Raw genomic sequence first — 27,134 nt, 5'->3', positions numbered from 1 at the left:
GTTTGTGTACATTGAACCAGGTGTGGAATTTTCTACTGTGGCATCATGTTGGCGCTTAAAAAGTTTCAGATTTTGGGTTAGGGATGCTCAGTCTGTATTCAGAATATGACTAAATCAAAGTCAGAAAACAGGCATAGTTTTATTTCTACTACAGGAGCAGAGACAATAAAAGATCTTGCTTCATTCCAGCCTACTTTCCCATACATCTGAGTTAATCCAGGTTTTCTGTATACATTTGGAATTAAGTGACTAGCGATTCATGAGGGGGCTATTCAAACATACCATCTGCAACTTGACATGAAAACAGCTGAGAACAGTGCACAATGGTCCACAACCCATGCCAAAGCCTTCGCAAATTAAAGCAACAGAGACAAAATAAACTTAAGCCCGGCTTGTGCTGGTGTCTGTTCAGGTGATCAGAGGAATTTTGCTCAGCCCCGGCAATTCTCCTCCTAGGCTGGAGGACATCTGACCCTTACCTACTGGAAAATGTTCTTTTAAAGAAATCAAGCATCCAATTTGTGTTACAGATGAATTAAGACAGGTGTTAACAGACCACAGCGCCCCACGTCCCACCCCGGTGCCTATTTAACCAAGCTGCAACTGCTTTCGGAATTAAGAACAAGTTATATAGGTCATCACCTCGGTCTAGTTTGTACAACGCTGCACACAGAAAGAGCCAATAGAAATCGTGATGCCAGGGAAGAACAAGAAAAGAGGAAAGAAGGGTAGTGACTTTCAAGCCTATGAGATTAAAATCACCATTGAAAATACATCCATGTACATTAAAAATATACTGATAGAGAAAAAAAAGAAATATGCAAAAAATTAGAACTATATAGCAAGATAAATATGGTTGTCCCTGGGGTGAAAGTAATATTGATAATTCATCTTCCTACTTTTTCCTGCCCCACCCAATTTTTAATAAACATCTACTGTTTTTTATAATAGAAAAAAACGTAAAGATATCTCATCTTAAACTGATGATTTCCTAACATAAGTAACAGGACACCCATTAATAAGTAATCCATTAATAAGGTATTAATTTACATATATAAAATACAGAATGAGCCAATCAACTCTCAGAAGGAAAAATGACAGGAAGGCTCAGCTAACTGGAAGACTGAGGATTTTCCAGATAGTCCAGACTTTACTACAGATTACATCTTTTTTCTTCTCAAAAACTGTGTTCCAATAAAAATTAGATTTGTTCTTAGAAATTGATATAACTTCAGGACAATATTAATATCCCCTTATTATTATTATGAGAAGATGACACTATTTCATAATTTACCAACTCAATAAATTTTGCTATTGTTCAATGATGCTGAGAAATGAGGAAAGTTCTTTTGAAATACACACATGCAATTACTCAGATTAACATGGTCTCTAAACTTACATTTTCATCACTTTTACATCAAGACAGTATGACACAAATTTGTACACTGGGTTCTTTTACCAACCAATTCCCACTGATGAAAAGTAAGTTTCAAAGCACTGAGTATACATTCTTTTGCCACATCAAGAGTTCAGTGGAGAAGTCCTTGGGAAAGAAATGGCATCTATAACCACCGCAAATACACTATCACATCAGTGGCTACCTTCAGTCCATGATCTAAAATAAACGTAAGAAAATAACATTAGGGACACTTCTGTTGATGTGCTTTATCCAAAATGGAAGTTTCCTTGACAAAAGAAATCATCTCTTTCTTGCCATTACCACATTCATCCCACTTCCTTACAGAAAGATGCTGAATTTACTTAGCCATTCTTTCATCTGCCATGTGTGTTCAACTAAGGAGAACAGCTTTCCTAAGTCATCAAATTCTTGCTCTGGACCTAAAACTACAGACTTTGTGCATTTCAAAATTACAAGCAGCTAGAAAGTCTTAGTCCAATATCTCTGGATTTTATTGCCTTTACTGCAGCACGCCAATGCCCTTCAATTTAATAGGCAAGGGCTTTGTTCCCCACGCGTGACCAGAAAACAGACTGTTGGATCATAATGAGGTGCCTCTCTTTGTTACGTGTGAAATAGATTGAGTTTTTTCCCTCCCATCAGGTAACATCACCTGTGCAAACTGATCCATGTGCCAAGTGTTATCTGGTGGTTCAAAATAAAATCCGACAAGATGGAACACAGTTTCTGTATTTAATTGAAGTGGAATTGAGGAGAGAAATTCCAGGGGGAAGGACTTTTCATTTTTTTTATATCCTGCAGAGGGACTTATCTGTGTTCCCTGATAGAGCTCATAGTCTACTTTCAGGGGTCTGGAATTGAGACCTCTTAGTTGGCTTCATGACAACCCCAACAACTCCCGGACTGCAAAACAAATCAACTAAGAAGAGCCTGCTGAAGCTTCTTTTGTGTATGGGGTACTGATCGTTATCTGCCTACTTCCAAGGCACAAACTCCCACTTATTTTTCAGCTATGATCTGAGGTTTCTTCCCCACCTCTCTTGAATAAACAGAAGGCAGGATGCTTGTACCCAAGCTTCTCAAGTGACCAAAACATCCTCAAGGATTTGCTATAATCAAACTCCCACCAAGCAGACTTTAGGGCTTACTATAATTATGTCTGCCTGTGCATGGATGCAGCTTGTCTAAATGTGCAGACATAGGTTATGTTGTCTCATTAAAAAAATAAAAGGCAGACAGCAGATTATACACACATTATTAAAAAAGAAGGAGAAGGAGAAAAAAGAGGAGGGAAGGTGGAAAAAAAAACACCAATGGCAGTTGTTCTGGTGGGACTGCCTTCTAGACAATGTTTTTTCATTTTTATATGTTTTGTACTTGTTTTCCAAATGTTTTTGAAAGAGCAACTGGTTACGTTTATAATCAAATGTTTAATTTTAAAAAGAATCACAAAGGTCTGATTGGTTAGCTCGGCTGGTTAGAGCATGGTGCTGGTAACACCAAAGTCAGGGTTTGATCCCTGTACTGCTCAGCTGCCAAAAAAGTGGGGTGAAAAAAAACCTTAAAAAACATTTTTTTAAAGGTCACAAAACTTCCATAACTTGAGATTTGTATTTGAAATCAAACTTCAAACTATGTATGGTGGCCAGTAAACTCCATGTCCTTAATGCACGTAAACCCTCAAAGAACACAGTTGTTCTTTGTGCTGTCAAAATGGCACAAGGAAATCAGCAGATGCTTTGTCTGGCACTATTACAACAGATTCCTCCCAGTGCTAGAATCTGCAGGGGCAGCTGTTAGCACAAATGGAATTCTTTTTTTGACCGGTAAGGGGATCGCAACCCATGGCACAGTGTTGTCTGCAACATGCTCAGCCAATGAGCGCACCGGCCATCCCTATATAGGATCCGAACCCACGGCCTCAGTGCTACCAGCGCCGTACTCTCCCGACTGAGTCACGGGGCTGGCCCCAAATGGAATTCTAAACAAGGCCCGGCATGGCCATACTACTGTGAATTTAAGAAACAACTTGTTCCACAACAATTAAAAAAAAAAAAAAAAAAAATCAACCAAGAATGCAAACCTGCACATGAGCCACTAGCCACTCAATTCACCATTGTGTAAGTCACAAGGACACACAAACTATCTATGTGACTAGTGTTATTTGCTGTAGCTATTAAAATAAGTAGCCTCAGAACTGTATGGGGACTCATTGTGATGTCGGTTTGGTTTGCACTTTGAATGAGTTACCTTCTAGACAAGTAAGGCAGAAAGGCCATCTTGGATCCTTAACACCACTGTTAACTGTTTCTAACACTTTAAGAACCTTAACACCTTAGTAGCCACTGTTCTAAGAGCAGGAAATCTAAAACTTTCATTACTCCCCAGTAGAGCTTAAAATATACTAAATATTTCCCTGCTTCCTTTAAAAAAAAAATGAACATAAATAAAATCTTGTCCTAAGGATTCAAATTCATCACTCTAAACCCTGACCTCTGATTTGCTGCAGTTACAGACAGTGAGGGACACTGGGATGAGTGGGTGTCACTCCCTGCACTGCCCTTGGAAGATACGTGGCTACCTTCTGTAAGATCCTCACTGTAAGACAGGCTCACGCCCTCAAAAACACCACCCAGCAGCCTCGGCAACCCCAGCTCTCTCCATGCCCTGTAGCAAAGAGGAGGGATTCAACTTCACTTCTTCACCAGCTCTTTTTTCTTTCTCAGCATTTCTCCTCTATGTAGTACCTGCAACTACTTTTTATTGCCTATCTACTCTCCCATCTGTTTCCCTGCAACAAGGCTAGACTTAGACCTCCCTAGCTAGTGTGTATCTTCTCTTCTGCATCAACCTCGGCACAGCTTCAAGTCTTCGCTGGTTGGGGGGCTGCTCCCCTCCACAACTACCCAGTTCATCCCTCATCACTGGCCACAGATCCACTTGCCTCCCTGGACCAGGCTACTGGAGGCCTGGGGGACCTCCCATCATCTTTCATGGGAGAGTCTGTGACACGCAGCAGGCACATAATAAAGGTGTGTTGAAAGAATGCAGAATGCGTGCCGTACAATTCCATCTACTACGGCATGGGCAAACAAGGTCAAAGAGGCTGGGTCACACATGACATCCAAGCATAAATACATACATAAACTGAAGAGACAGATAACCAGGTCAAGGTAGGTGGCGAGATATGTGAGGCTCAAATAATATGCATGCTCTTTTTCCTAGAAAATAGGTAGGGCCAAGTACCACAGGAATTAGATGACAACTTTCATTATTAATGGCAGCAGCTACAATGCTTGGAGAGCTTACTAGATGAAGGTCACCAGGGATACAGTGGTAAGTAAGGTCAACATCATCCCTACTCTCGTTTACCTTATAGAGAACTAACAGGGAAGAAACAAACAGCACACCAAGTATTATAAAAGTAGGTCTGAACATTACAGAAATATTTAATAGCAGAGACACCTAACTGAATGGAGGAGGGATGTTGGTAAGGCTTGAGCAGGGATGGGCCTTGGGAGGGGAAAAGCAATCTAGGCTGAGGAAACAGATCCATGAAGAGCAGGAGGTAGCACAGCATCTTGCATGACAGAGTATGTTTTTCATACTGCAGGTCACAACCCAATACCAGACTGTGAAATTAGTTTAGTCTTTTGTGACCTACATTTTTCTAAAAATGAAACAGGACTGAAAAGAAAATCAGTGCAAAGCATGTATTATTTCATGAAACTCACTGCAGTTATATAGCCAGTTATTTAAACACTGGTGTACTAAGTTACCATGTAAATTTATTTCTTGCTGTGCAGTCCCCATTTGGACTATCCTGCATCAGAGGGATGGAAGAACTTTGATACACATGGTGTGTGGATGTGGCAGGACAGAAGTTTAACCTTCCCCCAAACCTACGAATTAGATATTATGCCTGCTTCACAAATTGCATGCCTGAGGTCACACAGCTTATTACAGATGAAAGGGAAATTTGAACCTAGGGAAGTTTCCCTAGATTACTGGGTTTAGATGTTGTCATTATAAATAGATGCCAATGAAATGAAATTACCATACCAAACCTAAATCCAACCTTTAGATATGAGTGCTTTCTCGGAGAGGAGGGACAGCTCAGATAGGAGAATACACCCCCCCAAATTCCAAGAATAACTGAGAAAGCTACACTGGACCAATAACATAGACCATAGGGCTTCTGGTCTATGGTAGGTGTTAAGGCTAATTCTAGGTGTCAACTTGATTAGATGAAGGAATGCTGAGAAACCTGGTAAAGTTATCTTTTTAGGTGTGTCCATGAGGGTTTTTCTAGCAGAGATCAGCATGAGAGCCTGAGTGGACTGGCTGAGAAAGACCCGCCCTCAGCGTGGGCAGGAACCATCCAATCCTCTGGGGGCCCACAGAGAACAAAAGACAGAGGAAAAAGATGAATTTCTCTCTACCTGCTGGAGGCGGGATACACTCTTCTCTCCTGGCTGTGGACATCAGAGCTTGAGATTCTTCAGCTTTTGGGTTCCAGGATTTAACACCAATGACACCATTGGCTTCCCTGGTTTTGAGGCCTCTGGACATGGACTGAGTCACACTACCAGCATCCAGTTTGCAGACAGCCTGTCATGAGACTTTACAATTGCATAAGCTAGTTCCCCTAATAAATCCCCTCTCACATATTTATAACATATCCTATCAATTCTGACTCTCTGGAGAACCCTAACTAATATAGTAGGCAATCCTGTTCATCATATAAATGTAAGCTGAATGACTTGACTAACTGTCCACTAATTTACTCCACTATTTTTCTAGTGTACTACCTAAGGTTAAGTGTTGTGTGGCCAGTTTTCTCTTTCCCCATGAAATAATCTTCTGAGCCGAGTACACAGAAGGCCCTCATACCTGAGCTGAACATCACATACTTAATAAGCTAATGTGTACTTCTTAATGCTAGACAAATAAGGAAAATCTTCCCTAGTTTGCAGAAAATATTACTCAGATCAAGACTTCTTGACACAAAGAGAACATTCCAAGTTCTAAATGTTCTTACAATCACCTAAGAAAGTGTGAATACCAAATAAGAAAGTTACAGTGAACAAAAATCTTCAAGTAAGGGTTTAGAGGCAGTAGCCACCAGGATTTGTTTAAAAAGCCCTTAACAGCACTAAATTCATGTTGACTAGACTAATCCAGTTTATTAGACAATACTGTGTCCTGCAAAAACCTCACAATTTTACATTCTTAACATGCATTTTTATATCTGCTTATCAATTATCTTTTGGCGTTAAAAACTTAGAACGTTAGTAAATACCAAAAAGATATCTAAAATAAATGATTAGCACTAAGGAAGGCTGTTTGAACAGAAAGAAGCAGAGTTCACTGAACTGTAAAAGAAAGATAACACTGCCTTTATTTCTGCAAAGGCTAGGTCTTTCCTGGGTCTATGAAAAGAACCAGACCGAGAACCAGGGGACCTTGTCAGCCACTCATTAGCTGTGTGACCCGAGAAAGCCTTATGATCTCTCTCTGGGTTTCCATGTCTGAGAAAGAAGTATGAGCAAGTTGGGCCACTTACGGGCCAAACTGTTCTACCACCAAGCAGCAAGTTCCACTAGGCCCCCTTCTCTGCACCAAGTTCTGGAGAAAGGAAACGGGTGTAAGATGCTGTTGTCCCGAATTCTGGGAGCACAGATGACGGCCCTGTCCCTGGATTTCCTCATGATTTCCCCACTGTCTTATGTTCCCTCTAGTGTTTGGAGGCAAAGGTAGTCTTCCCCACAACATGGCCTTCCAGCTCCAAAATTCTATGAATTCACATACTGCAAAATACCAACAGAACAATTTGTAGCCCAGAGACCTTCATGATCAAGCTGTTAATATTCCCTATTTGAAGAATAAAAGGATCCCAGATTCTGGGTCGAACAGAAGACTAAATGCTACCTGATTAATTAAAGTGTCCATGCTGACGGTCTGACATTTGGTGAGACAAATTTACAGTGAGGGTCTTCTGACATGTGAGTTAACTGAGGCCTACTTTGGAAGGAGCCCAAGACTAAGCCTCAAACCCAGCTTGCTTAAAAACCTCAATCTACACCTTTAAAACAACCACATCGTGGCCAACTCAAATCTCTGGCAAAAGGCCTTCAATAATATCCCTTCTGCAGATTCAACCCACTAGGTTCAAACTACGGATTATCTTTAAATTAATTTCTGTACAATTTTAAATAGAGTTACCATGTAACCCAGTAATTTCAATCCTAGGTACATGCCCATGAAAAATGAAAAAATATGTCCACCAAAAAAACTGCATATGAACCTTCAGAGCAGCATCATTCATAATAACCGAAAGGTGGAAACAAGCTAAATGTCCATCAAATGATGAATGGATAAATAAGATGTGGTATATCTATACAATGGAAGATTATCTGGGTAGGAAAAAGAAAGTAGTACTGATACATGGTACAACACAGATGAAAACATTATGCTAAATGAAAGAAGCCAGTCACAAAAGAACACATATTGTATGATTCTATTTACATGAAATGTCCAGAATAGACAAACATATAGACAGAAAGTTGTACGGTGGTTACTTAAGGGGAATAGTAGATTAGAGGTGATAGGTGAAGGGTACAGGTTTCACTTTGAGGTCATGAAAATGTCCTAAAATTGACTGTGGTGATAGCTGGACAACTCTGTGACTATAATAAAAACCATCGAATTGTACAATTTATTTATTTATTTTTATTTTATTTTTTTTAAAGATGACCAGTAAGGGGATCTTAACCCTTGGCTTGGTGTTGTCAGCACCACGCTCAGCCAGTGAGCAAACCAGCCATCCCTATATAGGATCGGAACCCACGGCCTTGGTGTTATCAGTACCACACTCTCCCGAGTGAGCCACGGGCCAGCCCTGAATTGTACATTTTAAATGGGGATTGTATGATATGTAAATTATACCTCAAAAGAGCATTAAAATAAGGTGAACTGGCTGAAATATTAAGAAAAAACAGGTTCACAGCTAATTCTTTCTGAGTCAGTGTCCAGGCTCTGAGTACTACCCGATAAAATATAAATGACTGCTCTTCAAGCACAGGCCCAAGCCTACACTTAACAGTGTTCTGACAAAGCAGTGGTACGTGTGTAGGGGCATACAGGATAACTGCCTTCAAATCGCCTATAGTTTTTAAAAAAAGTTTAATGTCAGATAGAAGTACAAAGACATACTACAAGTACGTCATTATAATACATACTGTAGTACACATCTCTGCTGACAATATGTAGTATAGAATACAATATATGAGTATAATATAATTCAGATGATAATCCCAAAAGATGACCACAAGAACTGGTCTGATGATATCCATGGAAACTCAGAAGAGATTCATTTCTACTGCAGAGAAAAAATAAAAAATAAACCCAAAAAACAAACATTCCCTCTAAACAAAGACTAAAATTATTTTTAGCTAAACAAAACAGTAAACCCCCAACCATTTAATCATCCTGGACATAAGCAAAATGAAGGGGCCAGGGTGTCTTATGACAATTTTAAATTTCTCCATTTTAATTAAGGATTTGAGGCTTATTTCTAACATGGGGGTTTGCAAGGCACATACTCCACTGTGGAAATGCTCTTCTTTACTGCCAGGGTCTGAAATAAGCCTAGAAATTCACTAGATCATTAACTTGGTAGACAGACTGTATGCCTTGGACCTCATTTTAAAGGGGTTTAGTCCATGGGTCCCTCTCTCTTCGGGACTACAGAACAGGATGCCCCGCTCTCTCTGATGTTAGCCCACTATCTCCACCTTGTGGCCATAGCTAAACCCTCATGGTCACAGCCCCAGTCCCTAAGTCTCCTTAGGAGCCTGGGAACAAATACAAAAGAAGTTTAAAATATTGAAAACCATCATCGTGGGAACAAATACAAAAGAAGTTTAAAATATTGAAAACCATCATCGTGAAGGCCAAGGCCAAGCAAAGTTCTCACAACAACAACCACTGTAAGAATTTCACTTGGTCATTTGATGGATTCTTGATTAACAAGTGCCAACAACAAAAAATTGCTGTGTCAGTGACTTAAACAAGGATCTTCAGAGATTTAATTTGAACAGAACTGGAGCTATTGCCTCTCCTAGGAAGCAAACGGTTGAACTTCAGAACAAAATGTAAAATTTTCGGGGGGGGGGGGGTCTAAATTTAGACATTGCATTTAAATTTGGAAAATGAATGGTAAGAAGAGATTAATCTGAATATGTATAAAATAGTCAATGCTTGAAAACTGATTTTTTTTTTTTTATTTTAAATATGGAAGGAATGAAGAGATTTTTTTTAGAGCCATAGTTTTGGAAAACCCAGTAACATTCCCCCACTTGATATAGCTGGATATAAGAACAACACAAAAAACAAAAAGTCAATCAGTATTAGTTTAAAACAAACCCCACCATCCCTTCAAATCCCACATTCCCATCACTGTTTCATTCTGATAAAACACTGAAACTAGAGCAGTCCTGAGACTGACTGATGAACCAGTCAGCATGGACTAAGATGCATAAATTTGAGTGAATCAGACAACTTTGCATGAAAGGCTTAACCAAATCATCATAATGGCAATCAGGGTCTAAAACATGGAGAGCTGTAAGATCTTAATCAATCTAGTGACTCTTCCAAGGAAACCCAGACAGCAGCAGAGCGCTATGGTCAGCCTCTTAGAGAAAATAAAATTTCAGGACACTAGCATGGGAGAAGGCATCAGGCAGCATCGAGGCTAGGAATAACAGGTACGTTAGTCTGACACCCCAACTTGGATAGAGTGATAATGGCTACACACAATTCTGTGTGATAAAGGACTAGAAAGACCAGCCTGGACCTCCCAAGGCAAATACTGTCATCAATACCAACATCTGCCAAGGACAAGGGACAAGGGGATTGTGCACTATTATTGTCCGCCTTTTGTACTTTCTTAAGTTTGCCATTCCTGATTTTAGTCTGTCCTGCTCTGTTTACAAATGGAGAGCTTGGGCCCAGAGAAGTTAACGTCACATGCATTCAGACAGACAGGCACGAAGTTAATTCAAGGTTATACCAGTCAGGGGCTGATCCAGGATGAAAAGAAATGTAGACATCAGCAAGTCTAGCTGGGGGAAGATGAGATTCATATAAGATTGCTAATAATTCAAAGAAGAAAAATACTAACTGTTCTGAAGAACCCTTGAAAGAAAAGTTTTAGTTCCCCAGCAACTCTGTCTCAGGAACTTTCACAGAAATGATCCTGTGGTTAAAAACGTATTCTTCCCCCTTTGCTTTGCAAAAAGGAACCTTACATTTCCTGCTATAAATCAGTTCACAAAGCCTATCTCCTGAAACTGTATTAACCGTGATTAAAAAAAAGACAGAGAAAATACGTGAAAGTGATCAGAGGCTCTGTAAATCTGTCAATGCTTACTTCAGAAATGAAGTCTCACAGTGGGGAGAAAAAGCTGACAAGTATTTTTCACTTATATTCCTCACGGCATCTTAAAGCTTGAAAGAACAAATTGACAATACAAGAAAACAACCTACAGGGAGAGCTACTGACACTTACCTGCTCTAATGTAAGTTGCTTAGAAATGGTATCATTCTCCAGTTTTTTAATTTTCTTCATCAGTTTGTTGACCTGAAATTCCTGCTCCTGTTCCAGATGTTGTTCTAGTTCAGCTTTCTCATGCTGCAACTGGAAAATGAAAAAACAAAACAAAACAAAAAAAACCCGAGATGTGCAAATCAAGAAACTCAAAAGCCATAGACATGGAAACACTGGTCCCAAAAGCTGATTACTCTGAGTAAGAGGCATCACCACAAAAGTTACAATACTCATTTCTGCTCCTATACGCCAGTGAATACCTAGTAACCTGCTCTTAACTGGTTCCTCTAACTTATAACCAAAAATCATAGGACAAATACGTATGAGTACCAAACCATAATTAAACACAGAGTTCAATCTTAAAAGACTTAAGTGGTCACTTTCGTAAGTAGAAATCGGGAGTCTAGGGTATGAGGTAGGGAAAGAAACTTACATTTCAACATATACCCTTACTGTTTAAGTTTTATTAATTTTTATGCCCATGGGATAAATTTTAAAAAATAGAAATTTCACACCATCAGTTTTTATTAAGTGTATTGCAATTTACTGAGATTTGCATCATGTGTGTAGAGAGAGAAGGATGTCATAATCACAAAACACACTTGGTATATCATTCAGAATACTGTTTCCCAATGTATGAGTAGCATGCTTTGGCAAAAATCAGTAAAATTAATTATCTTTCCACAATCAGATCATACATCACATCCCTACATCTTTCCTAAAAACCAAGAGGGAAAGCCTATTTACTTATGCAATTAAAAGATAAGGCTGTGGTGTCATTACAAGAGAAAATTATTTTAAAACATTACTACAACCTTCAAAACCAAAAAGGAAATAAAAGAAATCCAGCGTACACACAACCACCCAGGGTTCTCATGAATAAAAATACATTATTTCTAACACTATCAGTTGGTGAGTTTTGTTCATCAACGGCAGGGGTTGGTCGGCCCAATGTTTCAGAACCAAGGACAGAAATAAGGAAAAGCTATTAAAAACAACAAAGCACACAATGTTTTCTTTTTCGGCCTAAGATGACACTGCTCCCTAATTTTACCTTCAAAACCATTTCTTTGAATAGATAATGTACACCAGGTTCTTCACGTGCATTCGGACAGGCCCAACCACTTCCATTTCACAGGTGACAAAACAGGTTACTGGGCTGTGGAAACAGAGCTACAAAGTGACAGAGCTTGGGACCTGTGTCCCCTGAACCCCAAACCAGTGTTCTCCCATTGTGTATACTACTGAGCAAAGCTATGAGAGGGCGCCCCAGACTCCTCCACGCCCTAGGGCCCAGCGCACCTTTGGTGTTTAGAAAGTCAGATGGTTAAACACAGTGAAAAATAAGCTGGGCATACTTTCTTTGTAAACCTCCATAGAGTGCAGTGGACAACGGAGAAAGCTCAGCAGGGCCTAACCAATCTCGAAATGGCTATAACCCCTCTCCACATCTCCAGATTTGCTAGTTTCCACTACTCTGAAAGAACATACTTAGTTAAAAAATAAATAAATAAAATCTGATAGTCTTCCAACACTGGAATTTTTTTTTTAATAAATCTTTATTTTAAAATTTAACATTATATGATGTAATCATTTTTCATGTCCCTTTACCAATTCTTCTCTTACCTCCCCCCACCCCTTCCCACCTCTGGTAACCTCAGTTCTGTTCTCTCCTTTTGAAAGTTCAAAGTAATATTGTGATTGTTGTGTGTCTCTCTTTTTTTTTATCTTGTTTATTTTTTAGCTCCCACTCATGACGAGCAGATGCAGTATGTCTCTTTCTGTACCTGGCTTATTTCATTTAACATGATTTTCTCTAAGTTCATCCATGTTGCTGCAAATGGCAGTATTTCATTCTTTCTTACAGCAGAGTAGTATTCCATTGTGTATATATACCACATATTCCTTATCCAGTCATCCTATGACAGACATTTAGGTTGGTTCCAACTTTTGGTGATTGTAAATAGAGCTCCAGTAAACATGGGAGTGCAGGTAGCACTTTGACATGATGATTTCCATTCCTTCGGGTATATACCCAGCTGTGCAACTGCTGGATCATATGGCAGTTCTATCTAGTTATTTAAGGAACCTCCATACCATTTTCCATAATGGCTGCACCAAATTACAGTCCCACCAACAGTGTAGTTGAGTTCCCCTTTCTCCACATCCTCACCAGCATCTGTTATTGTCTTTTTGATAATAGCCAGTCTTACTGTTTGTGGATTGGTTTCTGTGTTCTCTATTCTATTCCATTAGTCTGAGTGCCTGTTTTTATGGCAGGATCATGCTGTTTTGGTTACTATAGCTTTGTAGTATAACTTGAAATCAGGTAGCGTTATGCCTCTGGCTTTTTTTTTTTTTTTTTTTAAGCTCAGGATTGCTTTTGCTATTCAGGGTCTTTTGTTGTTCCATACGAATGTTAGGATTGTTTTTTTTCTATTTCTGTGAAAAATGTCATTGGTATTTTGATGGGGATTGCATTGAATCTGTAGATGACTTTGGGTGGTATAGACGTTTTCACAATGTTAATTCTTCCAATACAACAGCATGGCATGTCTTTCTATCTTTTTGTGTCCTCTTTAATTTATCTCAACAGTGATTTGCAGTTCTCATTGCAGAGATCTTTCACCTCCTTGGTTAAATTTTTTCCTAGGTATTTTCTTTTTTTGGTGACTACTGTAAATGGGCTAGCTTTCTTATTTTTCTGCTAGCTCATTATTGGAGTATAAAAACGCTACTGATTGTGCACAACACTGGAAATGTTGACTAAACAGGTGCTGTTTTCCCTCCAAATATTTTTGATGTGCAACTCCATAAAAAGCTGATCAACCTTGCAGGGACTCAGGGGGAAAAAAAAAGATGTGAGAACATGCTTACAGTGACAAATATATTTTTAGCTAGCTATTAAAACTCAGGTTCTGCAAGACCAAGCGGTAATTAAAAGAAGAAAGAATGGACAGAGAACAAGAAGAGTTCCTTGAAATTCAGACACAAAAGACACGAATGGAACAAATATCACTTACAAGGAAAAAAACATCAGAACACATACATCTTCATCTAACACTTCTATGCAATAAACATTTGCTATGTCTTCTATCTGGAGGTACTGTGCTAGTGGTTGGTGAAATCTATAGTTAAGATATTATCCTTTCTCTAAAATAGTTTATGAACACTAAGCTTAAACAATATCTACTAGTTTTAAAGAAATGATGAACTTGAGTCTTAAAATCTTTAAACCATTTATGTAAAGATTATTTTATATAGTAACTGTTTTTTCATTTTTATTTGGAAAAACCCATCTATTTATTTTTGTATCACTATGCTTCTGCACTGAGGTAAATTAAAACAAGAAATGATGCACTCTACATTGAAATATCCCTTGCTACCAAGCAGCATTTGTCACTAAATGTTTATCTGAGAAAAGGTAAGTCTTTCATTGGCTTGCAGAAGAATATTCACATTTAGACAGGTGGTCTAACTGTCAATATCTGATTAGGAATTTCCTTTAAGACTACAGATTGAACTAGTAATAAAGGCTATAAAAGCTCTCTATTTTAGGAGGCTTTTTCCTCTCAAGAGCTATACCCTAAGGACAATTTGATGGTAAAGCTGTCATTACCAGAACTCAAGTAAGGTCCTTGGGTTACTCTAGCCCATTTGGAAAATATCAAGCCATCCTGAGATGTAACTGCTGAAGATTCATAGTTTTCATCATTTCCAAAAGAGAGCTAAAACAAACAGCTCTGCTGATGGCTTTGTTCTGCCACCTCTCAGGTGACACACAATTTAGAAACAGGGCATGGAGTTTCTGTACAGAACACTAGAAACAGAAAATGCAGTTCTTCCTTGGAACAGAAAAACTACCAATAAAAAGAGAAACACAGAGAGAAATACAGAAATACCCCCGACCCCCCAAAATCATGAGAAGAGGGTTAAGATGAACAACGGGGGAGGGGGCTGAAGCAGTGTCTGGGACCTTAAGGAACCACAAAATTTGCCTCCTACAGTTTGGTGAGAAAAACTCAGAAAATGTCAGTTTTAAACAGATGCCACGTAAATTCAAGCAACCTGGCCCCAACAGTGCTCCAACCAGCACCATAAATCAACCTGCCTACTTTAAAGCTATCTCATGACATCACAAACATAAAAACCCTAAAGGGGAAGTCTGGTGCAGGATAACCTAGGGCTTGCTGTTAGAAATAAACTCCAGTTTCATCTCTTATGCCCACCTTCAACATGGGCAAAGAATTCGAGGCATGATTTTAAATTTGTAGGTCTTGACATATCACTCTATAAGCAATTTTAAATCTTCCAATAAGGTCAGAGATCCTGAACCAGAACAAAAACAATTCAATCGAAGACGTAAATAATGAAGCAAATTCTATTAATAAGTTGGAAATAAACCTCATGTGTTTACCTTCAATATAAATAAAGCTAAATGCTTACGCAGATTAAAAGGATTTTCTTCAGAATTAGAATTTTCTATAAATATGCCTTTTATAGTCAATCTCAAAGATTATGGAATAGTTTTATAACCCTTATTTGTGCAACATATTGTTTTGTTTTGTTTGGGCAGCTGGCCAGTACAAGGATTGAACCCTGGAGTTTGGTGGTATCAGCATCACTCTCTAACTAGCTGAACTAATCGGCCAACCCTGTGCAGTATATTGTTAACACTAATAAAAAAAAATCCCTATGGAATTAGATGATGCCCTAGCAGGTCAAATTATGCAACACATGATCCTCCAGCAGGTTAAATTTTCAATGAAATTAAGGTATATAAATAAAGGTTTGTTCCTTGGGATTCTGCATGAAAAATATATTAATATAACTGAAAAAGCCATAAGCAAAAATACAACTATAAACAAATCCAATTTTAAAATTCTAAGCTCTAAAACTTGAGCATTTTTTTTACTTTATAAAAACACAAATGTAGCATTAATTTGATCTCAAGCAGGTTAGCCTCAAGGGTTATTCAATTACCAGTAATTGTTGTCCTTATAATTTACAAAGGCCTTCTGGAACAACTTCAATGAACCAGGCCTCTTAAATACAGGATTCAAGAACTCTGCATCAAGTAACTTTTTATTCTCAGCAAAATTCTCTAGCAGATAGAGGTGCTGAAAATCATTCACCTGGGAGAACAACCTCCAACAGCCACCACAGGTGCACATGCTCACCCAAGTGCAGCAGGTCTGCCAAATCCCAGGCTGTGCCAAGTTTAAGTTTGCGGGTCTGGGCCTGTCGGTAAGTAAACCCTTGCCAAGCGAGGCAAGCCTTTGGGCCACCACCTCCAGTACCCAGTTTTCTCAAGGCAACTGGAGAATAAACCTGAGATGCCTTCACCTCTGTTTTCACTAGTCAACTGTCAAAATATTTCTCTCCATGTACTACCCACAGTCCCATAACCAACATCCTTGGTTTACTGACAACTACCCAAGGACAAGAGCTACCTACATTGGACCAAGTGAAGGCTACCATAGGACAACGCATTAAGTCCTTGGATTGTCAAAAAACCATTTTCAGCTTATTAATATGAGCTTTGAAAAAAAAATTCAAAACATATCTCTCAGAACATCAAGAGGCTCAAGAACCAACTTTTTAACTGTTCTACTGAGCAGCCTGCACAGAAATTCAGACTCCCACTTCAAACTTAGTACATCACCACTAAGTGCCTCTTGGGCCCACACTCATTCCCACCCCCTCCCCTTCTGTTACTGGTACTGTTATTTTCAGCCAACGCCTCACATCTCTTCACTTAGCAAATCACATCAAATCAGCCTCCACAGCAGCTGTCAAACACATCTTCTACCTGTGCACGCCCCAGTCCAGTCCAGGTCTTTTATTCCTCTTCACTGGGCTACTGCCAAAGCCTCCTAATGGATCTCCCCAGATCCAAGGTAGATCACCCAAGCAGACAAGCCCCAGTACTTCAATGCCCTATTCAAAACCCTTCAGTGACTCCCTGCAGATTAAGCCCAAACTCTTACAGGAAGGGTGGCACTCCTGCCACCACGACCCTGCTCATGCTGTACCTCTGCCCGCAGTGTCTAAATCCTTCCACTCAACCAACTGAAATTGGGGAATGGCTCAAAAGACTTCCGCAGTGCCTTCCCACATGCCCCCAGCATCATGTGCACTCCCCTCCTTTAAGCTGTGACAAGCACATTGTTTGTGTGCATTTTAATGTCTATTTCATGCCATTTTTCATATCTTTTCCATTAGTTTGAAAAGCAGCTAACACTTAGAGGCACTTCTTATGTCTTAAGCACTTTGTATATATCAATGTGCTTAACGTCTGTAACTCTACAGGGGATACTATTATCATCTGGTTTTTGCAAAGAATGGAAACCACAGCTTAGAGAGGTAAGGTGACCTGCCCCAAGTCTCATAGGTAAGGGGGTAAATCCAGGGTTTAAACTCAGGTCTCTTGCATCAAAGCCTCTGCCATCATCCTTGATGTGTGCTGCCACCTTGGAGCACCTGGGCACATTCTCCATTATCCCTACAGGACTGCAAGCTGTATGAAAGACAGTGACCAGGACATAGTTCTACTCCAGAGCATCTGGAAAATGCCTGTGCATGCAAATACTGATCGGATAAATAACAACATCTTCACTTTTTGCTGTTTGCCCTAGATTAATAATGCCTCAGGATGAAACAAACAACCAAGTAAGCATAAAGGATACCTTTAAGAAGCTTACGGAATCAATAACAAATGAACAAAAGTGATCATTATGATGCAGAACTTAAACTACACAGGATGAAGCTATCAAAGAAGCTGCAGAATACAGTATATCAAGAAGTACTATATATAGTCCTCTCAGGTGACCACCGAATCAAGAACTGTAACATTGCCAGTTCCCAGAAAGCTCCACGTTTCTCTTCCTGATCACAACCTCTCACTCCAAACCCTAAAGGTAATCAACATCCTGATTCTTACGGTATTCATTTCTTTGCATCTGTTCATCTATTCATTTCTTTCCAAAAAATTTTCTACTGCCTATGTATTTATCTCTACTAGTTTTGCTTGGTTTTATATTCTTTTTTATCTAGCTTCTTCTGATAAATGAACCTGTGATTTCATTCACACTTGTAGTTTTATTGCCTTATAGTAACTCATTGGATAAGTATACCACAGTTTATCCTCTCTACTGATGATAGCTATTTGGGTCATTTCTAGGTTTTGATTATCATAAAAATTATTGTACACACCTGCTGCACATGTGCACACAGTATACTCAGGAATGTAACTGCTGGGTTATAATGAATACTTCTAACTTAATTAGGTAATGCCAAATTGCTTTCAGAATGGTTTTAACAATTTCTCTTCTCCACCAACAGTACATGAGAATCCATTAGTAAGTAGCATCTCGTCCTTGTCTAGTTCGCCTTTCTGGATTGCTGATGAGGTCGTGCACTTTTTCATTTGTGTACTGGCCATTGGCCATCTACTCAGGTGTAGTCTGTTCAAGTCTTCTGCCATTTTTCTTCTCGGTTGTCTTTTTCTTACTGATTTGTACTTCTGTTTCAATAATATGTTGCAAATATCTTCTCCCATTCTGTGACTTGCCCTTGCATTCTTCTTACATGATTTCTTTGATGTCTCTGTCTATGGTATGTCTTTGGTATTCTTCTCTAGGCACACTCCCTGGGTGACAGACAGCATTGATTCCCATGTTGATAAATAATTTCTAATGACAACTCTCCCAAATTTGTATCTCTAGCCCAGACTTCCCTGTTGAGAGTGAGAACTTCTAGCCAACTGCCTATCTGTTTTCTCCGTCTGGATGTCTAGACATCTGAACTGAACTTCTGACCTTCTCACTCCAAACCAGCTCCATTTGCTGTCTTTCCCATCTTAAATGACAGTAATTCTATCACTGCAGTCATTGAGGCCCAGATCTATAAGTGTTACTTGATCCTCTTTTCTTTTTGCACACCCACTTCTAATCCATACACAAATCCTATAGTGAATTCCTTCAAAATGCATCCAGAATCCAGTAGTCACCATACTTACTACTACCATTCTGGAACAATCCACTCCATCTTTCAGCATGGATTACAGAATGTCCTCCTAACAGATGTCCTTGCTCTCACCTTGACCACCACTCCATAATCTCTTCGTGAAATAGCAACCAAAGCAATCATTTAAGAGTCATGTAAGATCATTTCACTACTATGCTCAAAACCCTGTGGTGGCTCCCATGGCAGAGCAAAAGCCAAAGTCCTGAAAGTGGCTCCCAGGGCTATATGTGGTGGGCATTCTGGCCAGCAAAAACCCCAGACCCATGACCTCCCGAACTTCACCTCTTACTCCTCTCTCCTCCTGATTCCACTCCAACCACACTGGCCTCTCTGCTGCTCCTTCAACATGGTAGGCACAAGCCTATTTCGACGCCTTAGTGCCTTGTTTCTTCTGGCTACAATACTCTTCCCTCTTAAATCCACATGACTAGCTTCCTTGTCTCTAAGATTTTGTTCTGATATTCAATGACTAGGTATTTTTAAAATTTCAACTTCCCCCATACCTTTTATAGTTTTTTTTCTGTGGCACTTAATACCTTCTTAGTTTTTCATGCTATTCACAATGCTATTACTTTTCATATTTTACTGGTTGTTGCTGGTATACAGAAATACAATTTTTTCATGTCAAAAAGCTGAATTTTAATTATTTACCTGTAGATTTTTAAAATTTTCCACTTACACAATCATAAATAAGTAGCAATCTTCGTTTCTCTTTTCAATCCTTGCCTTTCTGCACTGGCTAGAAATCCACAACAAAAATGAATATAGGTGAATGTAGCGTGCATTCTTGTCTTGTTCTCGATTTTAAAGAGAAAGTTGTTAACTTGTCAAAATCATACATAATATCTGGGTAGGCTTTTTATAGATACTTTACCAGGTTTAAGATCTCTTCTACTCTTGGTTCACTAAGGTTTTATCATGAATTGTTACATTTTATCAAACCACTTTTCTGCATCTGTTGACATGACCATTATTTTTTCTTTTTATTCTGTGAATGTGGCAAATTTTCCATTGTTAAACTAACCTTGCATGCCTTGTAGAAACCCATCATGGTCATGGTGCATTATCCTTTTAATATATTGCTGACTTCACTTGACTTATATTTTATTTAGGAGTTTTGCTCCTGAATGAGTTTAAACTATAATATGACTTTCTTGAACTGTATGTACTAAGTTTGAGCATTAAGGTTATGTTAGCCTTAAAATACAGTGGGGAGCCTGGTTTTGTTTTGTTTCCCTTTAGAGTTTATGGAAGATTGAAATTATTTCACCCTTGAATGTTTGGTACAACTCAGTAAAGCCATTTGAACCTGGAATCCATTTTCTGTGAAGACTGTTGATCACTGATTCAATTTCTTCAATGGTTAGAAGGCTCATGTTTCTATTTCTTCCTCAGTTAGCTGTAGAAAATTGTCTTTCTGAGAACATGCTCATATCATCTAAATTTCAAACGTATTGCCATCTTAAAGTGGAAATGACTGATCATTGCTCCCATCTTTAACCAGCCCCAGTCTTTAACTTCTGTAGCCCCTGTTCCATGTAGCTACCAAAAGCACAACTCAGTATCTTGGCTGTTTCTGAATGAATTGCAAATGCCCTCAGGATAGAAGCAGCCCTGGGTGCTGGGGTCTCCTGTCTCGATTCCTATCCTCTTCCAGATCTCTGCTCAATAGTTCTCCATCCTGTTAGCCCCTTGATGTTTTTAATAAAAATTTAAAGGCTTTTGCTTAATGCTTGTCTATCCTCAGTGAGGCTTGTCTGAATTATCTACCTGCCATTTTCTCAAGGAAAAGCCACAAATAACTTTTACAAGGGGAAAAAATAACTAGGTCTTTCCAGTAATTAATTATGTTTTATTATGTTTCCTTGTCAGCATTCTCAACACTAAAACTACAGTCAGGCCTCACTTCTGAGCAGATGGCTTCAGGAAAACATCAGGCTTCCTGTCTACTCACAATACCTAAAGAGCTAAGTTTGAGTTTCCTGGATTTCCAATAGCATGATGACTCTAAAAGCTTGAAACTTTTATAGAAATTTGGTTAGGAGGAAGGTGAAAAAAAACATGCTCCATGAATAAGACAAAGAAGTCCTTTAGGCTCTTGAATCAACCTACTGCATTGAAAACCCACTTTGTATAATCCAGTCTCTTCAGAGAAACAGAGATTGCTTAGTCCAAATAATTCATTCTAATCTGCGACATTAGTAGAAATTAATATAAATAAAGGCCTCATCTTTCTTACCTAGTTCACGAATAAAGAGGAAAAAGGAAGGTGAAGACAACAGCAGGATATAACTGTATTTTAAGGTAATTACTGACTGGGCTGACTGTAAATTGTTTTGAAAATGAAGTGCAAAATATTGCAACATTTATAACTGCAAAGTTTTAAAATTATTTGAAAAGAGTTTATAGTGATTGCTAAAGTTCATGTTCAGGAGGGCTAAGTAGCCATCAATAGATGAGAGTCACCTTTCCAACTAGAAATAACAATGCTTCCCACCTGCCTTTCACTCCAGGTTCACCCAATTATTTTTATCTTTATTCTACCTTTATTATTCCCTCTACCTCCATTTTCTCACATTTTTTGTCAAAGAAGTCCAAATGGGAATTTTCGAAGCCCTAATTCTTGCCCTTACATTTTTTTGGAATCTGTACTAACACAGCAAATCTAGCCATAATGCTAGCAGGCATGTATGTGCATATACATAGCTTTAAAAGAAAGTCAGCCATTTCTCAAGACTGAAGAACTACTTCAAGTTTATTGTATTTTCTAATCATAACACTGATGATTATGATTACGATGATGATTATGATCTCTATGTTGCACTGAGATGATGATGATGATTATGATCTCTGTTGCACTGAGAGATTTTTGGCATGCTAGTAACATGCAAAAAATAGTAACAGTAGAATTCTGGCTTATACTTTGGCCACTGGTGGTTGCAGCAATTAAAATGTATTAAAAACAATCCAGCAGCTCCTTATAGATGTATTATGAATACAATGTGGAAACCCCTTGCTCCTTAAAAACAAAGATCAGACAAAGCTGAGGTTCAGATAATGTGAAATGAAAACAACAAGAAAAAACTCTGCCCTGTTTTTTGAAAGCTATTATGTAAGAGCAAAAGTATTAACAGACCTGAAGAACTGCAAATCCAGAGGGCCATAGTTCTAGCAATCTTAATGAAGTACATATCTCAAGGTCTCTTCTCTCCTACCACAGGGAAAACCAAATTTTCATCTGAATAGATGCCATGGCAGTCTTAGCCTTGGTGCCCTTCAAATCAACTAAACACTTTCATGCATTATTTATCACCCTGACATGTGATTTTGCTGCCTGCACAAACAAAATAATTTCATTGCCATCTTAGTGACTTGGGAAACTTGCGGAGGAAAAGGCAGCCTCAGATTCTGGTGTACCTGCTTGAAAAGAAGGGAGCTGAGAGTCCATACCCACTTCTGATGCCTGCAGACACCTCATGCTACTCAGAAACAAACCCTTTCTGAGGTTAGAGAAGCATAAGATCTAGAAAAACAAGGAATCCATTAAGATACTATTGGAAGGATAAACTTCTCCAGAAAAAAGGGGAAGAGAAGGAGAAGGCAAATGAAGTAGTCTAGATGAATAGACAGATCTGGGGACTTACTGAAATTCTTCCTCCTAGTTTTATTCCTGTGCAAAAAGAGATGCAAGAATAATGCTGTTGCATAATGTCCTTTCGAACTGCTCAACTACAAATCATTTGGTAGCAGCAGCTTCTGCAGTGGTTTTTGCCCACAACTTCCTTCCTTTTCTCCATATATCATCTCATCATCTTTCCACAGATGCTAGGAAAACTTCAAATACTTTAATTCCAGGAAACGTCTAACTTTAGGGACCAAATCAATAATAATAAAAATAAGTTATGTCACTTAACAAGAGATCCAGAAAACTTTTCTTCTTAAGTATTTCCCAATTATCAACAATGTGCTGCCCTATCAGGATATGAGAATAATAATTTCTATAATAGCTATAGTGGCATTACTTTCCAAGGACCAGATTCTACTTCAAATGTGAATCAAAAGTACAATGCTACAAAACCTTTTTCATATTTTAAGGTCTGAAATGTGAAAGTGCAGTTAGATTGAAAAGAGTGAGATATATGGAACAACAGTATATGTAACAGTGCCTTTCTAGGGTTTAAAAAAAAAAAAGTATTCATTAACTTTTGGCAGTGGGTATTTTTTGAGAAGAGTGTAGGAAACACTCCCAAACAAGTTGACTGGGCTTCCCCAAAGAGCAGGAAGTGAATCTGATGCATCAGAGTTGCATAAAAGCAGGTGGGAAAATTCACAACTGTTAAAACCATTATCAGTCTCAGCCATGACAGGTCTTCCAGTTGGAGTTAGTAAATGGTGGTTAACAGTTAGCCAGGGAATTAGGAATTAAAAGAAAAAAAAAAGTTTCAGGATAGATGGGCCAATGGAGTGAATCACGCGAAGATTGACAAGAGAGTTAAGTTAATCATCAGAGCATTCTGTTTATTCTTGTTCTTAATGATATAGGCAGTCCAGAGTCTTCTATCATTTGCAAATAAGCTTGACTCTGCAGCGGGTTCAATGTACTGCTATCTATGACAAGAGAGATATAAGTACAACAGCGGGACTCTGAGCTCTCCAAGTCAGATGCAGGAGGTTTCACAAGGTAGAAACAAAACCGGCATCAGAATTTCTGAATTCCCTTTTGAAGAAATATTTTCTAGTTACAAAAGTAATGCATGTTGCTTTTACAAAATTTGAAGGAAAGGGGCATAAAGAAAGTTAACATAACTTGTAAGCTCAGCATCCAAGCATAGTTACTGATAACATTTTGGAGAATAGCGTTTTAGACTTTTTTCTTCTAACATACATGTTATATATCAAATTCTGATGCTCACGAAACATTTCTTGTAAACTGTACATTTTAATTCCAAATAATGATTAAAATACAACCTCTCTTCAAAGCATTCTAGAGCAGAATTTGGCTCCAATGTAGTGTTAAATAAAAATTATCGGAAGCCACTGTTTTGGACTAAGTTCCTACACTAAACCCCAACAGACCAGACTAAAAATAAAAATGGAGTCACCCCTGCTAAATTCCACATCACTCAGGTTGTGATCTGACCTTCCAGAAGTCAGGAGAGAAAGACAACAACCAAGTTCCCAAACAGGCCAGTTTTAATCTTCAATAGGTATGATAATCCTTACACAAGAGATGGCCTGAAGTAACCTGATATTAACTAGTCAGTGATTTTTCTATTGTTCTGTCTTCTTGTCCTCTACCTTATAAGGAGTAACTTTGAAATAATCAATCTGCTTTTTGTTCTTTGTTTCTGCTTTCTTCAGCCTTTTTCTGTCTGTAAAAATCAATCTCCTCCGCTGGGCTCACCGGAACATGTTTTCTATTTTATAGAACAACACATTGCCCAATTCTAGAATTGCAATAGAGCCCATTGAGATCGTTAACTAAATTTGTTGTAACTTTCTTCTTTGACAATAGGTTCAGTTTGTGCCTGACTTACAAAAGTACTAGAGGGTTCTTTTTAGGACAAGTTTTCACCAATCACAGTCTGAGCTCAGAAAGACGTAGATTTTTCAGACAACAGTTTCCACAAAATGAAGATACAATATTGTGTCTGTCTATTGTAGACACACAAACACTAGGGAGCAAAGCTCCATGCTCTCTTTTGTGTGTGTTTTTGTTTGAGTGAGTATTAACATGTCTAAAGGTGTTTAAGCTATCTCCCAAACGTGATCTTCCAAAGGGCAAAGGGATTTCCTCTCATCTACACTTAAGTAAACTTGATTCAGTTTTTAAAAGTATTGGATACCAGCTTAGCCAAGGCAGATAGGAAAGGACATGTCTCCTCTATAGCAATATTCTCATTTTGTTCTCAGGATCAAAGAATCCCTTAGAAATGCACATAAAAGCACTGTCCAATTACTTTCAGAGATAACAGCCAAAGTACTGTGACAAAACCAAAACTGTTCTGTAAATAGCCTCTCAGTGACCTTTGGATGAAAAATGCTAAACACTTTCACAGTGAACAGGTCAATTCATCCATTTATCTAATGGTGACACCTGCAGTGTGGTTTCTCTTAGCAGCCTTTTTGTAACAAGGTCCTAGCCAGAAGCAAACATCCTAAAAAGCCATATTAAAGTAATTATATAGTTAGAAAAGTCTATTGGTATCAATTACTCTAAAAATCTTCCAGATGGAAAGCAGTACTTCCACACTGGGTGGCAGAAAATGTCAGCATTCAACAAACTACCAGTGGAAAACACTAAGGAAATATATACTGGGAGCCTGGCGGTATCATAAGCTAACAGTCCTTCCCCCCTGCAGCTATGAGATCCCTCCAGCTAGTCAACAATGAGAACAAGTTCTTGGGTATTTAGCACAAAATGAGCATGTTGTGAGACCTAGTATTTAAAGACACAGATCATCCATCATGTCACAGAATAGACAAAGCTCGAGAACTTACCAGAGACCTGAACCTCAAACTACCTGCTGTCCGTCTCCTTTTAAAAGCCTAAGGATCAGGAAAAGGGAATCAGGTGTTATTGTTTAATGGGTGCAGTGTCAGTTTGAAAAAGTTCTGGAGATGGATGGTGCTGATGCTTGCACAACAATGTGAATGTAACTAATGCCACTGAAATGTACATTCAAAAATGGCCAAAATAGTAAATTTTATGTTATGTATATTTTACCACAATATTTTTTTAAAAAGCCTAAACGCCAAGCTGGGATTCATGAGAGAGTGTCTCAGGAACATGCTAACCAATGATTAGTCTAGATTCTATGATTTTCATCACCCACAAGCTACAGACCCATCTAGGGCTCTGTAAACAATGTCTTCACAGAATCACTCCTTCATAACATACGCTTTGTTTTGACTGAGGGCAAACATGAGACATGGCCACATGAAGACTAAGGCTACACATTATATACTACTTTGGGCAAAAACAGTTTATTATGTTGTTTGGTTTATATACTATTCAAGCCCTTTAGAAAGAGCTACCTGATCCCACCCCACCCATGAAAAAAATTTTTAAGTTTTTAATATATGTAGTTTTTTTCTCCTGACCAAGTAGAATCACTTTTTTTTAGATATAAGAATTATGAAAAAAACAATCATTACATTTTTGCAGGTTATAGTATTATTTATAGGCTGCTCAGAGCTTAAATTTTGAATTTAAGCCTTCTTATGAAAAGCGTATTACTATAACAAACTTCCTTTTTTGTTGCACATGGCTCTTGTGTTTTCATTCTTTTTTAGTATCTTGTTTTGGACATCAATGTCCTTGGAAATTAGGTGGGATATGATAAGTGAAAGAGAGGCCAATAATAAATTATGTAAGCACTCACACTAGAGATAAATCTTTATAGAGAAGCGGAACATAACCTGGCTAGGGTTTAACTGTTTCATAATGTACTTTGCTCAAAGACCCCAAATACTAAAAACTATGTAAGTTGGGGGGAAAATGTTTTTTGTAGTGTTAAAAAGTAGGGCATCTGATTGTACACTAAACTGGAAAAACAAACCATAATTGTATTCCTATAGTTCTAATGCTGTCAAGGTGAGATATGCAGTCAAAAGTCAAACTAACTTTCTCCCTCCTTTTTTCTCTAAATCACGACACAAATGAATAAAGAAAAAGTTATGGTGCAACAATTTTACCATATATCTCTGCTAGACAGTAAAGCCTGGGTACCTCTTCTTCACATTTTTTGTGCAAGACTAACAGTATCTTTATTTAGTAATTAGGGAGAAAAATGGTAATAAAAGAAAGACAGAGGTGAACATTGCCTGGACCACTGTATAGTCTTAACACTAAAGTTTCTATAGCAAATTTTCCAGTATCCTCTTACAAGATTCCTCGTCTACATGGAGAGGTAAGAAAAAAATTTAGGAAGTTTCTTTAAAAGCCACAAACGTCTTATTATAACCTCACTAAAATATATATTTCAACCAAATTAATGAATGAAGTTGTTAGCGATGCTGGTGAATTAAAAAAAGCGGGGGGAGGTGGTGGTTCTTTCATAGAAATCTAAGGAC

The 27,134-nt window shown here is 38.4% G+C and overlaps 1 protein-coding gene across 1 annotated transcript in view; it reads right to left on the bottom strand.

Annotated features, from left to right (window-relative positions):
• CCDC6 (coiled-coil domain containing 6) overlaps positions 1-27,134 on the bottom strand; it is a 103,032-nt gene that overhangs the window by 26,078 nt on the left and 49,820 nt on the right. Inside the window, exon 3 of the mRNA XM_063102775.1 lies at positions 10,992-11,120. Within this exon, the coding sequence (XP_062958845.1) occupies positions 10,992-11,120 (129 nt within the window). The remainder of the gene's footprint in view (positions 1-10,991; positions 11,121-27,134) is intronic.

Source organism: Cynocephalus volans, chromosome 7 (genome assembly GCF_027409185.1).
Source record: "Cynocephalus volans isolate mCynVol1 chromosome 7, mCynVol1.pri, whole genome shotgun sequence".
Classification (NCBI taxonomy): domain Eukaryota; kingdom Metazoa; phylum Chordata; class Mammalia; order Dermoptera; family Cynocephalidae; genus Cynocephalus; species Cynocephalus volans.
This window is presented reverse-complemented; position numbering and strand designations above follow the sequence as displayed.